Source organism: Eptatretus burgeri, chromosome 2 (assembly GCF_056783735.1).
Source record: "Eptatretus burgeri isolate ZD-2024b chromosome 2, Ebu_testis_v1, whole genome shotgun sequence".
NCBI classification, from domain to species: Eukaryota; Metazoa; Chordata; class Myxini; order Myxiniformes; family Myxinidae; genus Eptatretus; species Eptatretus burgeri.
The window spans coordinates 46,810,674-46,824,125 of NC_140962.1; the positions used below are offsets into that span (position 1 = coordinate 46,810,674).

Sequence of the window (13,452 nt, forward strand, 5' to 3'; positions counted from 1 at the left end):
TGAAAATTTCAACATCATTGGTCACATGGTGTCGCAGCCATGTTAGACAAAATAACCTTATCCGATCAACGCGAAACTCCAAAGACGTGATGGGCCACCCATTCTGAATTTGAATCGGCCACCCATTCTGCATGGTTTGTTTTTCACCATAGAAATTTCACGAAATTTTCACCATAGATGTGACTACTCGTGTGAAATGCTTTTGCGATAACTATGACATCATAGGTCATGTGGTGTGGCAGCCATTTTTGAAAAAAAGAAAAACTTTGGACCTTTGTATCTCCGAAACCGCTCCATGGAAAAAATATGAAACTTGGCACATGTGAAGTACAACCCGAGGGAAACGGGTGATTTTTTTTTTTTTGTTGTTGTTGTTGTTAATGTTATATGTGGCTTCGTTATAATGTGATAATTTCATATGTTAAATGCTGATCAATATGAAAAATTCTGAGGGTCATCTCAGGCTAAATTGTAATTGGCAAAAATATGATGATGTCATCGGTCACGTAGCCATATCCTTTTTAACATAAAAGCCTTCAAATATCTTCTCCGAAATGGCTGAACAGATCGAGACGAAACATTACAGGTATGATTTCCTATCCATGAGGAACAAAAAGTTCTCCACCTATGACGTCACATGTCACGTGGTTTGGCAGCTATGATTTTTTTTGAAGAATAAACGTTTTAAAAGTCTTCTCCAGAATGGCTTGACAGATCGAGAGGAAACTTCACTTGCATGTTCCGCAAGCTTTTGGGATACTAGGGTGTTCACAAATAATTAATAGGTCACATTTTGTGGCAGCCATATTGGTTTGAATGAAATTCTTTAAAAAAATCTTTCTCTTGAACCGCTTCATCAATCGATGTGAAACGTCAGCTTTTAATTACCTTCGCAAACTTTGTTTGACGAAGGTATTGTATTGACCCCTGTGTATTTATTTATTGGTAAATATGTGTGCGGACAACATTGCGCAAAAACTGCTGGACCGATTTGCATGAAATTTTCAGAGATGATGTGCAGTTACTCAAGGACGCCAGGCGAAGCTTTTGGGAGCGATCGGATCAAAGGTTAAGGTCAAGGTCACAAAAAGGTCAAAATCGTTTTTTCGCGATTAAATTGTCAATTTTGTTTTGATTTACAGCAAATTAACTCCAAAATGTTCAAAATTAAATTCCCCATCCTCTAATATGACACATGGTATAGTACTTTTGTCACCCAAGGCAGCGGTTGGGGGTCAAAGGTCAAGGGGGTCACACAAATTCACATTTATATCGGAAAGCGTTGTGGACAACTTAACGCAAAAAAACAAAATGCAGAGAGGCTTTCATTGTTTTGGATTTGTTTGGCATCATGAAAGGATAAATCCATTAGATTTTGGGAGCGATCGGATCAAAGGTCAAGGTCACAAAAAGGTCAACATCGTTTTTTCATGATGAAAACTGTTAATATGTTTCCGATTTACATCAAATTAACTCCAAATTGTTCAGTGTTCAATTCCCCATCTTCTGAAATGACACAAGGTATAGTACTATTGTCACCCTAGGTAGCGGTTGTGGGTCAAAGGTCATGGGGGTCACGAAATGCATATTTGTGTTGAGATGCGTTGTGGACAACTTAATACAAAGGTAACTAGTGGCTGCGGCGAAGGTATGCGCTATACGAGTGCCCGTTCTAGTTTTCTAATGAAGTTGTAAAAAATTCTTAAAATATGTTTTCACTTTGTCAATATTGGGTATGATGTGTACATTGGTGACAGAAAAAATTAACTTTAATCAACTTTAAATTCAGGCTGTAACACAACAAAATGTGACAAAAGTGGAGGGGTGTGAATACTTTCTGAAAGCACTGTATGTAAATGCAGACAATATTTGGTGAAGGAATATATAAGGATTAACCATCCATCATGAATGACCCCTTCCTCCCCCCCACCCTACATTCTGTGCATTGCACAATCATCCAGTTGCATTGTAAATACAGATGACTCTTAAGCTATTGTCAGTGATAACCCAGCGAGCTCATGAATGGCCTGTGGGGAGAAGATGATCTTCCTGTCCCATATGGTCTAATTTACATTTGATGACATTCTACCCATTTATATTTACTCAAAGTGCCCTTGAGTCTTTTAAGAAAGGCATGAAAATGCTGTCTGAAAAGGCATCACCACTCAAAAATAAAAATCATGAACATAATACCTCGTAGAAAAATGAAAACACGAATTTTGCCAGTGATTAAATATTTTGGATGTAATTTGTTTCCTTTGTTGCTCTGTGTGTATAGTTCCTCGCATTGCAGGACCTGGCAATACTTGCCCGAGCCTCTCCCTGTCGTCGCCGGCAGGTGTTCATCTTAAGCCAGCCAGGTTAGCAATCCTTGGAATCCACTCTAGTTTACCAAATCAAGACATTTCCTATCACGACCACTGCTTGTTTTATATTGTTAACTGTCTTACTCATCTCCTACTAGGTGGCCGGCCACACACTTGGGCTTTGCTCAGCAGCCACTGCATTTCTTTATTATCTGAGCTCACAAGCAAGCTATCAGCCCACCAGGATGCTACGACTGGAGATGGGCGAGCTGCAACTTCTTCAGCTCATGGTTCTCAACATCTCCCTCAACCTGAATGCCTGGATATGCATACAGGTGCTTGCATCCACATTTTTCTTCATAATCATGATTGAGCCTTGTTGAGATGTGTTCTCGTGCACCTGTTGTCATGTGTGTGTGTGTGTGTTCTTGTCAGTGAACGCACATCAGGTCCGGCCAGTTGCGATAATCCATTATTCAAAGAATAAAAAGAAAAGCACAGCCAACTTATAATTTTTTACTTTGTAATACACCAATTTTGCAATAAACTGGAAAGAGTTGATTTAGTCTTTAGTCTTTTGCCGAGACTCGGTGTAGCCTTCCCGGTTTGTTACAAAATTGGTGACATTGTACTTTGTACATCATAAATTTATTGGATGGCTGTTTTGTCTTTTACTTTTTTGTTTAAATGGTGCGTTGAGTTCAATAGCTGTGAGTTGTTTGGCTGTCTTGAGAATTTTCACATGCAAACAACTGCTGTCACTCAAAGCAAACATTAAATGTTTTGAATATAATTTTGGAAAAGTTCTTGCTCACATAGCTCGCATAGAAAAGTTCTTGTCTGTGAAATTGCAGAATAATTAGGTGTCAAATTGTTTTGAAGTATGGGAAAAATAAATGATTCATTCTCATTTGAAATTCAATAAGGCTAGCCCAAGTTGGGTACCACAAAACCTCGTTATTTCGCCAAAAAAAAAACTCGTGTGGCTATTACATCAGAGTTCTTGGAACGCTCCCAGAGAAAAGGGAGAGGATTTCTTGAAGAAGGTTGTGACGTGAGATGACACCTGCATCCATCATTAATCACACCAGAGTAAAATTGAGCTCGCATGATGTGGAGACTCATCCCACCACCAAAAATTGAAGATTCAGCCATCAGCCAGGAAGCATGATTTACAGGAGTGAGGCTCATGGAAGAGCAAGGTGGAACTGCAGCAGCAAGGTAGAACCACCCCAACTCCCCACCTTGTACACTCCCCATCTCTCTTGGTGATTCCTCATTGCTGAGAATGATGGTCTTCCATGGAGTAAAACTGATCAGAGGTGGGTCCAGAGATGTCTGGGCAACATTCTGCGGATCCCAGATTGGTCTCTGCAGTTTGGGCAGGTAGTTTTTGGAGGAAGAGTGGGGGACCATACTACTGTAGTTCTGCTTCCTCCCTTCTCCTTGTCCATTTGTCGGCTTTACGGGCAAGCCGTTGACACTGGAAGTGTTCTACACTTTCTCTTGAGATTCTTTGCCATTCAGGATGGTCTTGCGTTTTTTCTTTCTTCCGAATTCCTCTTGTTGATGTTGTACTTCTTCAATCCTCAAAAATCTGGGATGAGAAAATTTGTTTTGGTTGAGTATCAGTCAGATGAACAAAATGACCAACCCGCTGGGTTGGTGGTGAATTTTCATTGACTCGATGGTTGAGTTTGCTTAGGCAAATACACCTGCATTGGTCTGTCGTGTTTTTTTTTTTTGTTTTGTTTTTTCCCCCATTTGATATGAAGAATTATTTGGAGACAGAACTGATGGTAATGCTCCAGTAGTTTGAGGTTTTCAGGTCGGTGACACGTCATCTCCACCCTCTTGTATCACTCACTGCGAGACCCAAAGGATTGGTACAACGGATTGGTAGACATCTGATCGGAGACGCCCAAAGGTTGCACTGGCGCAATGGATCCGTTGTTCTTTTTCCTCATCCATGGTGGCTCATTGTGAGAGGTGACGTCCCTGGTCAGGGAAATGGCTGTCATTCTCCAGCCTCTCTCCGTTTATAGTAATTTGTGAGCTGGGGTCAGAATGTTTCTAGTTGGCTGATGGAGGGCTTTGGTTTTTTTGGATATTGAGAGTAAGACCAAGTTTGCTGTAGGTTTCACTGAAGTGGTCAAGATGACTTGAAGATGTGTTTCAGACTGAGCAAAGACTGCACATGCATCAGCAGTGGCACACTGAAGGTCGATGATGTTATTTGAAGTGACTGCAAACGACTAAGCTTGAACAACTTGGATCCAAACCCCTCGCTCTATTCCTCCATTTGTATGGAATGTATAACCCCTTCTCAAAAAAAATTACTATTTAAACAAAATGACAGACAGCTTTGTTTCCCTTCGGAACCACATGATGTATCATACATCATTGTTCTCCATAAACGCAAGTGACTGCCAGTTTACACACACCAACTAAACAGGGAACTAACTGCCTATTGTTCTTGCCGAGTTAAAGAAGAAAAGAGAAGCAATATATATTTTAAATTATTATTATTATTGTTATTATTTTATTTATTTTTACATTTTGTTTGGAAAAATAATTTTATGAACTACACCCACCCCATACCGCATTGGAAGTTTTAAATCCATTCATCATTGGAATTCCTATGAGTTTAAAAGCTTGGATTTCCTGCTTTGCTGTGGATCATGGTGCCACTTACATGTCATCGCTTTAAGTGTCTGGCAATTGGAAAAATGTAGTCAGTGAGAATGTGCAAGACAATGTTGTTACCCTGCACTCACCAAGTGAAAAGCAGGGTTAAGCAATAGGTTCATGTCAGTCTGTGTCTGTCTGTCTGTCTCATCAGTTTATGATCGAGGAACGACTTATTCAAATTGAATGTTATATTTTGAACACGAACCGGGAAAACAAACCTGCCATTGAACAGTACTTTGTCTCTGAATTTGTGTCAACTGCACATGCGCAGAGAGGAGTGAGATAATTTTTTTACTCTGTCTGCCTACCTCAGTCAATCAAAATTGAAAATAATTCCAAACAGGAAATTCACTTGTTTCAAGACATCATAAATGACATGAACAACAGGCACGAATAATTAATTAATATAATGTTTGATGGGGTTGTGCAATAGAAACTGCGGAAAATGGCGGTAAAACCAGGAATTTAATTATTTATGCGCGTTTAAACCTTTATTTAAATTGAATTGGATACTTCAACATTGTACAACACAAATCACCTTGTTGTCACTTCCAAGAACCTCCAGTTTAGCAGAACTGTCGGACCCCGCTATTCGCGGGGGATATGTTCCTGGAAAATGCCATGAATGTCGAATCGGTGAATAACGGGGCATTGTTTCAATGGAAAAAGGGGGGATAGTTTCCCGGTAGTTCGTGATTCATAAGGGGAAATCAAAAATCACGTTTAAAACCGGCGAATACACTCACGAAAACGCGAAAAAAAAAACAAAAAAAAAACGTAAATATGCCCGTGAAAACCGTGAAACCGCAGGAAAGAGAAAATGCGCCTTCGCCCATGAAAAACTGAAACTGCGGGAAAAAACCAACAAAAAAAAGCGTGTACGCCTGCAAAAATCCCGCAAAAATGTGAAAAGTTGCGAGTACGTGAAGCACAGGGCCGCAAATGTAGAAGCAGTTCACATTTTATCAACCGTGAATTAGCGGGGTCCACGAATAGCGGGGTCCGACAATACTTGGACATGTTTTCTGGAGTGGTGGAGAAGACTATTTCAGAAGCGCTAAACTTCTGTATTTATTTTTAATGATCTTTAAAATCGTTATTTTATTAAAATACAGTAGAAGTATTGACTTGAACACTGTGTGGGGAAATGTGTTCTATGGACTCTAGTTATATTCTGGTGTTGTTGCTTTTTTGCGGATGTTTACTCTCTCTCTCTCAGCTGCAAATGGTGGAAGTCAGCCAAGCCAAGTGAGTTAAGCTGAAACTTTTATGCCAAAGAAAAAGCTCACATCGATGACAAGAAAAAGTTGGGATGTAGATGCCAAAAATGAATATGAAGACATTGTGGACCCCCCTTCCCAGCACCTCCCAATAAAACTTGATTTTTCCATTCAGTTTGATTTCTCCACCTACCACCCTCTTCTCACCTCCCCCACCCCCACTTACAAATCATTCTTCAGTTCCATTTATTTTGTGGAAAAAAACAAACAAACGAGACAATTAGCTCTGACATTGAGAAGCTGTAAACATTGGTGAAAACTCCCCATTTAGAATCTCTATTTATATTTAAAGCTCTTGTGTTGAAGCTATTCTGTAAATATGAACCAGATATATATATATATATATATATATATATATATATATATATATATATATATATATATATATATATATATATATATATATATATATAACCAGATATTATAATTACTCTTGTACATTTTATCATCCAATAGCCAAATAATTCCCTTCTCAGTAACCCCCAGTAAAAGTTGATTCTCTCCTTAAAAAAAAATAAATTAATTAATCAAACCGGAATTGTGTCATCAGTGTTTCCCAGAAATGGATCTTCATTATAAATAGTGGGCCTGTGTATTGATGTGTGTGCTGGTGGATTCCTGTGTACATTATGTGGAGGTAAGGGAAGGAGTGTTGAGGTATTTGTGGTGTAAGTGGGTGGGGGGAGGGAGGGGGTGTCCTTTTTATTGGAGTGTGCTGTAGTTTGTATGCTTTCTGCTGGTATGTGCTGTGGGTGTTTTCTGTTGGTATGCATGTTTGTGTGAATGTGTGTTTTTTTTCTGTCCTTTCTTTCTTTCTTCTGTCCTCTGTCTCTCTTTTCTTTTTTCTGTCCTCTATCTCTCTTTCTTTCTTCTGTCCTCTATCTCTCTTTTCTTTTTTCTGTCCTCTATCTCTCTTTTCTTTTTTCTGTCCTCTATCTCTCTTTCTTTCTTCTGTCCTCTATCTCTCTTTTCTTTTTCCTGTCCTCTATCTCTCTTTTCTTTTTTCTGTCCTCTATCTCTCTTTTCTTTTTTGTGTCCTCTATCTCTCTTTATTTCTTCTGTCCTCTATCTTTCTTTCTTTCTTCTGTCCTCTATCTCTCTTTTCTTTCTTCTGTCCTCTATCTCTCTTTCTTTCTTCTGTCCTCTATCTCTCTTTCTTTCTTCTGTCCTCTATCTCTCTTTCTTTCTTCTATCATCTATCTCTCTTTTCTTTTTTCTTTCCTCTATTTCTCTTTTCTTTCTTCTGTCCTCTATCTCTCTTTTCTGTATTCTGTCCTCTATCTCTCTTTTCTTTATTCTATCTTCTATCTCTCTTTTCTTTATTCTATCCTTTATCTCTCTTTCTTTCTTCTGTCCTCTATCTCTCTGTTTCTTCTGCCCTCTATCTCTCTTTCTTTCTTCTGTCCTCTATCTCTCTTTCTTTCTTCTGTCCTCTATCTCTCTTTCTTTCTTCTGTCCTCTATCTCTTTTCTTTCTTCTGTCCTCTATCTCTCTTTTCTTTCTTCTGTCCTCTGTCTCTCTTTCTTTCTTCTGTCCTCTGTCTCTCTTTCTTTCTTCTGTCCTCTGTCTCTCTTTCTTTCTTCTGTCCTCTGTCTCTCTTTCTTTCTTCTGTCCTCTGTCTCTCTTTTCTTTCTTCTGTCCTCTATCTCTCTTTTCTTTCTTCTGTCCTCTATCTCTCTTTTCTTTCTTCTGTCCTCTATCTCTCTTTTCTTTCTTCTGTCCTCTATCTCTCTCTTTCTTCTGTCCTCTCTCTCTCTTTCTTCTGTCCTCTCTCTCTCTCTTTCTTCTGTCCTCTCTCTCTTTCTTTCTTCTGTCCTCTATCTCTCTTTCTTTCTTCTGTCCTCTATCTCTCTTTTCTTTCTTCTGTCCTCTATCTCTCTTTTCTTTCTTCTGTCCTCTGTCTCTCTTTCTTTCTTCTGTCCTCTGTCTCTCTTTTCTTTCTTCTGTCCTCTATCTCTCTTTTCTTTCTTCTGTCCTCTATCTCTCTTTTCTTTCTTCTGTCCTCTATCTCTCTTTTCTTTCTTCTGTCCTCTATCTCTCTTTTCTTTCTTCTGTCCTCTATCTCTCTTTTCTTTCTTCTGTCCTCTATCTCTCTCTTTCTTCTGTCCTCTCTCTCTCTTTCTTTCTTCTGTCCTCTATCTCTCTTTCTTTCTTCTGTCCTCTATCTCTCTTTCTTTCTTCTGTCCTCTATCTCTCTTTTCTTTCTTCTGTCCTCTGTCTCTCTTTCTTTCTTCTGTCCTCTGTCTCTCTTTCTTTCTTCTGTCCTCTGTCTCTCTTTCTTTCTTCTGTCCTCTGTCTCTCTTTCTTTCTTCTGTCCTCTGTCTCTCTTTCTTTCTTCTGTCCTCTGTCTCTCTTTTCTTTCTTCTGTCCTCTATCTCTCTTTTCTTTCTTCTGTCCTCTATCTCCTTTTCTTTCTTCTGTTCTTGTCCCTTTCTTTCTTTGTCTTTTTCTATGGAGGGCTGAATCTTGCATATAGTTGTTGTAGGCTTCATTTGGCTGCACTTGGATGGGTTTGATGGTGGAGAGAAGTAGCAGCTGAAACCCGAATCCTATCCAGGTTCCTCCTGATGGCTCGATCTTTCAGTGCTGTATTTGGTCAGTTATTTGATTTTCTTCAACTACCCCCCCCCCTTTCTTAATCGTGACGAACACATGCATCGACTTCCTCATGTACAGATGCTTTTCAAAGTGGGGAGAACTCTGATAATGAATATGGTAACCAAATGTTTCTCGTTTAAACATGAATCTTCAGTACAAACAGCCAAACTGTCAAAGGGCAGAGGAGCTCCTTGTGAGCCAACGGTCATTCATATGTGGTGCCCAACTGTCTGTGGACGTCCTCCTGCAGTTCGGTACCTCTCTCTTGGAGGTTGGTGGCAGGATTTGCACTCCGGCCATCGTAAAACACTTCATTCCGCAAAACAAACAAAAAACGCAAAGAAAACTGAAATCCCACTCTGTGGGAGTACCTTATGTGCTGCTGCCCTTCGCAGGGCAGCTCACCGGATGACGGGATTATGCCAAAGCCTTCAGGACCCCCATTCTTTGATGGAAAAGCGTGGGGTAACCTTCCTGGGTCGGATTGCGGTGATGTGTGTTGGGGTGGTGCTGAGGTGTCGTCCACCAGACGGCGGTCTCCTCTGGTTAACCTGAGGCGGTCCCTTCGGGTAGGTGCCTGGAATGTCCCATCCCGAAGAGAGGATGATCACCTGTCTCTCTTATCATCTGAGCTCCAGCATTTGGCCATCATTATTGCAGCCCTCTCTGAAGTTCGGAGACCGGATAGTGGTGAGATCATTGCGGGTGGTTACACCTACTGCTGGTCTGGTCGCTCTGATGGTTACCATACCCAAGGGGTTGCTGTCGCTTTGTCCAATAAGCTAACTCCCATGATAAAAGAGTTAACACCGGTCAATGAGCGTATTATGAGACTAAGGATTCGTCACTCCTTGGGTGTCAATTCCTTGGTCTCTAAATATGCTTCGATTGAGGTGAGTGATCTCACCGTGAAGGAGGCATTCCATGCCACGCTCGAGTCTATGGTTGATCGGTGCCCCAGGCAAGATACTCTTCTTGCCCTGGAGGATTTTAATGCATTGATGGCACTGATAGGGATGGTTATGAGACATGTTTTGGTCCTCATGGGTCTAGAGCTGTGAACCAGAATAGCACTAAGTTTTTCTTGACTTTGCAAGAGGTCATGGACTTAGGGTGACTGGTTCATGGTTTCAGCACCCACAGGCTCATTGCTGGGCTTGGTTTTCCAATGCTGGTGTTGTGTCAAAGGAGATTGACCATGTGCTCGTTGATGGCCAATGGAGGATGATTCAGAATGGTAGGGTCTACTGGAGTACTCTGTTCCTCAATACCGTCCACAGGCTTGTTGTAGCGACTCTGAAGCAACTCTAATGGAAACCAGAGACTCGGTGTACTGCAGTTCGAGTGGAGGGTCGTGGGCTCTTGACAGTGGACTCCGAAGTGAAGGCCTGCTGGGACGGTTACTTTGGATGGTTGTACCAGGCTGACCCACCAGCTGTTGATTTGGATGTCAGGGGTGTAATTATCCCCATCACTCACCCTCCAATCAACTGTGAACCACCATCGAAACACAGACTGCAGTGAACCAGTTGAAGAGGGATAAAGCTCTACGGATCTGTGGCATCCATGCTGAACTTCTCAAGGATGGTGGAAATGCTGTACTCATGACATTGCATGCTCTTTTGTGCTGTGTCTGGAACACAAGCATCATCCCAACTGACTGGAACAGGGGCCTTGTTGTCTGTCTCTGGAAAGGGAAGGGTGATTGCCAGGACTGCAACAGTGACCGAGGGATGACGCTGCTCTCAGTGCCGGACAAGGTCTTTGCTCGGATAATTATTGATAGGGTTCACCACCCTCTGCTTGAGTACCAGCACTCAGAGCAGCCAGGCTTTAAACCAAAGAGGTCAACGATTGACCGTATCCTTACTCTTCGGGTCCTCACCAAACGCAGATGAGAGTTTCGGCAGGGGCTGCTCGCAGCCTATGTTGATCTCTGCAAAGCGTTCCATTCAGTGAATCAGGATGCCCTCTGGAGGATTCTCGGTCTTTGTGGGGTGCCACAAAAACTGATTAATCTGATTTCTGAACGATACTCTGGTCCTGAGATTGTTGTGAGGTGTGGTGGTCCCATCTCTGACTTATTTCCAGTTGTTACTGGAGTTGGGCAGGGGTGTATATTGGCCCCCACACTTATATCAGTGCTTGTATGGACTGGATTCTGGGGAAGATGGAGGATAGCTCAAGTTTTGGTGCATCGTTTGGAAATGTAAGATCACTTACCTTGACTTCTCAGATGATTCAGTCATTTTTGCGGCGATCCTGGATATCCTTGTGGGGGCTTCAAGGCACTGAATGAGGTGTCGGAGCCACTGGGATTATAGGTTTCCTGGGTCAAAACTAATATCCAGGCTTTCATTGACATCTTGGATGCTGCCATCCTGTCTGTACCTGTTTGTGGTGATGATTTTGAGGTCACGGAGAGATTCACTTACGTTGGCAGTGATATTCCTGTCTCCGCATGTTGTGAGCCAGTGGTCAAGACGTCTATTGATCTCTGGCTCACATGTGGAGACATGAATATATCATGCCTTTGGTTGTCCATTTAACTTGGTATTTGTCGCTGGTGGGCTTTTTTGGTGTTTCTTCTCTGAGCACAAAGCTCAGCATGTTGGCATCTAATGTTGAAAGCCCATAAACTGTGTTGATGTGTCTGTCTCCAAATGTTTTTTGTCATCCAAGTAAAACTGCATTGATATTTACCTCCACCACCGAAACTGGATGGTTCGTGGAAGATTTACCTCGTGGAAGAGCGATTTACACAGAACAAGCTGGAAGGGCACTTGGTAGAGCGCATACCTCCGTCCCGTAATGCGTGATCCACGAGAACATATCTGCCTCATTACATTTTTGAAATATCATGCTAGATATTTTTGAGCCCTCTCTCTCAATGGTGAAGAATCACTTAAAAATATTCTCGTGGTCGGATCCGGATCGTCACCAAAATTTAATCGGTTTGGCCTTGTCAAACACCGAACCTGTCCACAAAATTCCATCCGGATCCATCAACAACTTTTTGAGATCCTGTCCACAAACTGACAAACAAACAAACATACAAACATACAAACAGGCAGAAAGGGATGAAAACGTAACCTCTTTCACCTTTGGTGGTGGAAGTAATCAGGACACATCATAACAAAGGGAACAGCAAGAGAAAGGGAAAACAGCAGGGTGGAGGGAGAAAGTAGATAGAGATGGAAAAACAAGGGATGCAGGTAAGGGGTAAGGGAGAACGCAAAGGGTGGACAATATGGATACATAAACACAATTGTGTTTGATCAGTTTGTGATTTTGTCAAGGTGTGAGGAGAGGGAAGAGGCTGCTGCCTGTCTGTCAGAAAGATGTGTAATCTCATGGCAGAGATTGCAGTCATCAGCAAAGAGATAAAGAGGATTTTCCAGAGAGTCAGTGAGATCATTAATGAAAATTAGGAATAACATGGGGCCTAGAACACTGCCTTGGGGTGCTCCAGCTTTGGCGAGGAGAGGAGATGAAAGGGTGCCGTTGAGAGCCACACGTCTACAAGGTCGGAGCAAGTGAGTAATCCAAGAGTGGAGATGGCCTTGGATTCCATAGCCAGACTGTATAAAAAGCTCAAGATATGTCCAGAGAGACAGTCCTGATCTCATGTCTGATATTGAGTGTCTCCACCATGTTGGGAGGGTAGAAGCAGCATGTCCAAGCTAGAGCGACCAGTTCTGAATCCAAATTGATGATCTGAGATGAGGCTGTTGGAGAAAAGGAATAATTTTATGTCAACTGTGATGATGTATTCCATGACCTTGTTGATGATTGGAAGTACAGGAAGGTAATTTGGCTGTGGTTAAGGAGATCTGTTTTTTGCACCTTTTTAGCTCGCCTGTTCGAAGAACAGAGAGCTATAAGCGATACCCCTGGTGTGAGCGTCAGCATGAGCGTGAAAATGTTAAAGTTTTTGATGCAAGTTATTTTTTTTCCTTTTTAATGTTTTTATCGACCACACTATTTTTTTATATGCCCGATTATTTGTATATATGTATATATGTATATATGTATATATGTATATGTATATATGTATATGTATATATGTATATATGTATATGTATATATATATATATATATATATATATATATATATATATATATATATATATATATATATATATATATATATATATATATATATATATATATCGGGGCGTATTATGTGATACCGGTCATCCGTCCGTCCGTTCCTGTGCGCACTCTAACTCCCAAAGTTTTCAACTTTCGCGTTTCATATTTTGGACATAGGTACAGACTGTGGAGACGGTGTGTCGTGACGTACGTTCGTCATCTAAAGTGGTTGCCATGGCAACCAGGATGCTGTTTTCCATGTAGGACCACAATTCTGTATATACCTTCTTGTCCGGGCGAATATTGTGCTCACTTGCGCTCTTGTTACTGATTACAATATACAAATACATAAATTGCTTTAAAATTATACTTCACTGCAATGCTTTAGAAAAAATATTAATTTTTAGGCTCGTCTTTTAAAAACGATAAATTTATAAACAGGCGAGCATTGGGTGGCTTTGACACCAACTCTGGTTATGCAA

General features: G+C 41.1%; 1 protein-coding gene across 6 annotated transcripts in view; it reads left to right on the forward strand.

The window, feature by feature from the left end:
* NDC1 (NDC1 transmembrane nucleoporin) overlaps window positions 1-13,452 on the forward strand; it is a 127,896-nt gene that overhangs the window by 96,848 nt on the left and 17,596 nt on the right. For all 6 annotated transcript variants that reach the window (XM_085853643.1, XM_085853653.1, XM_085853673.1 and 3 more), the window contains 2 exons: window positions 2,279-2,360; window positions 2,465-2,641. In XM_085853643.1, the coding sequence (XP_085709769.1) occupies window positions 2,279-2,360; window positions 2,465-2,641 (259 nt within the window). The remainder of the gene's footprint in view (window positions 1-2,278; window positions 2,361-2,464; window positions 2,642-13,452) is intronic.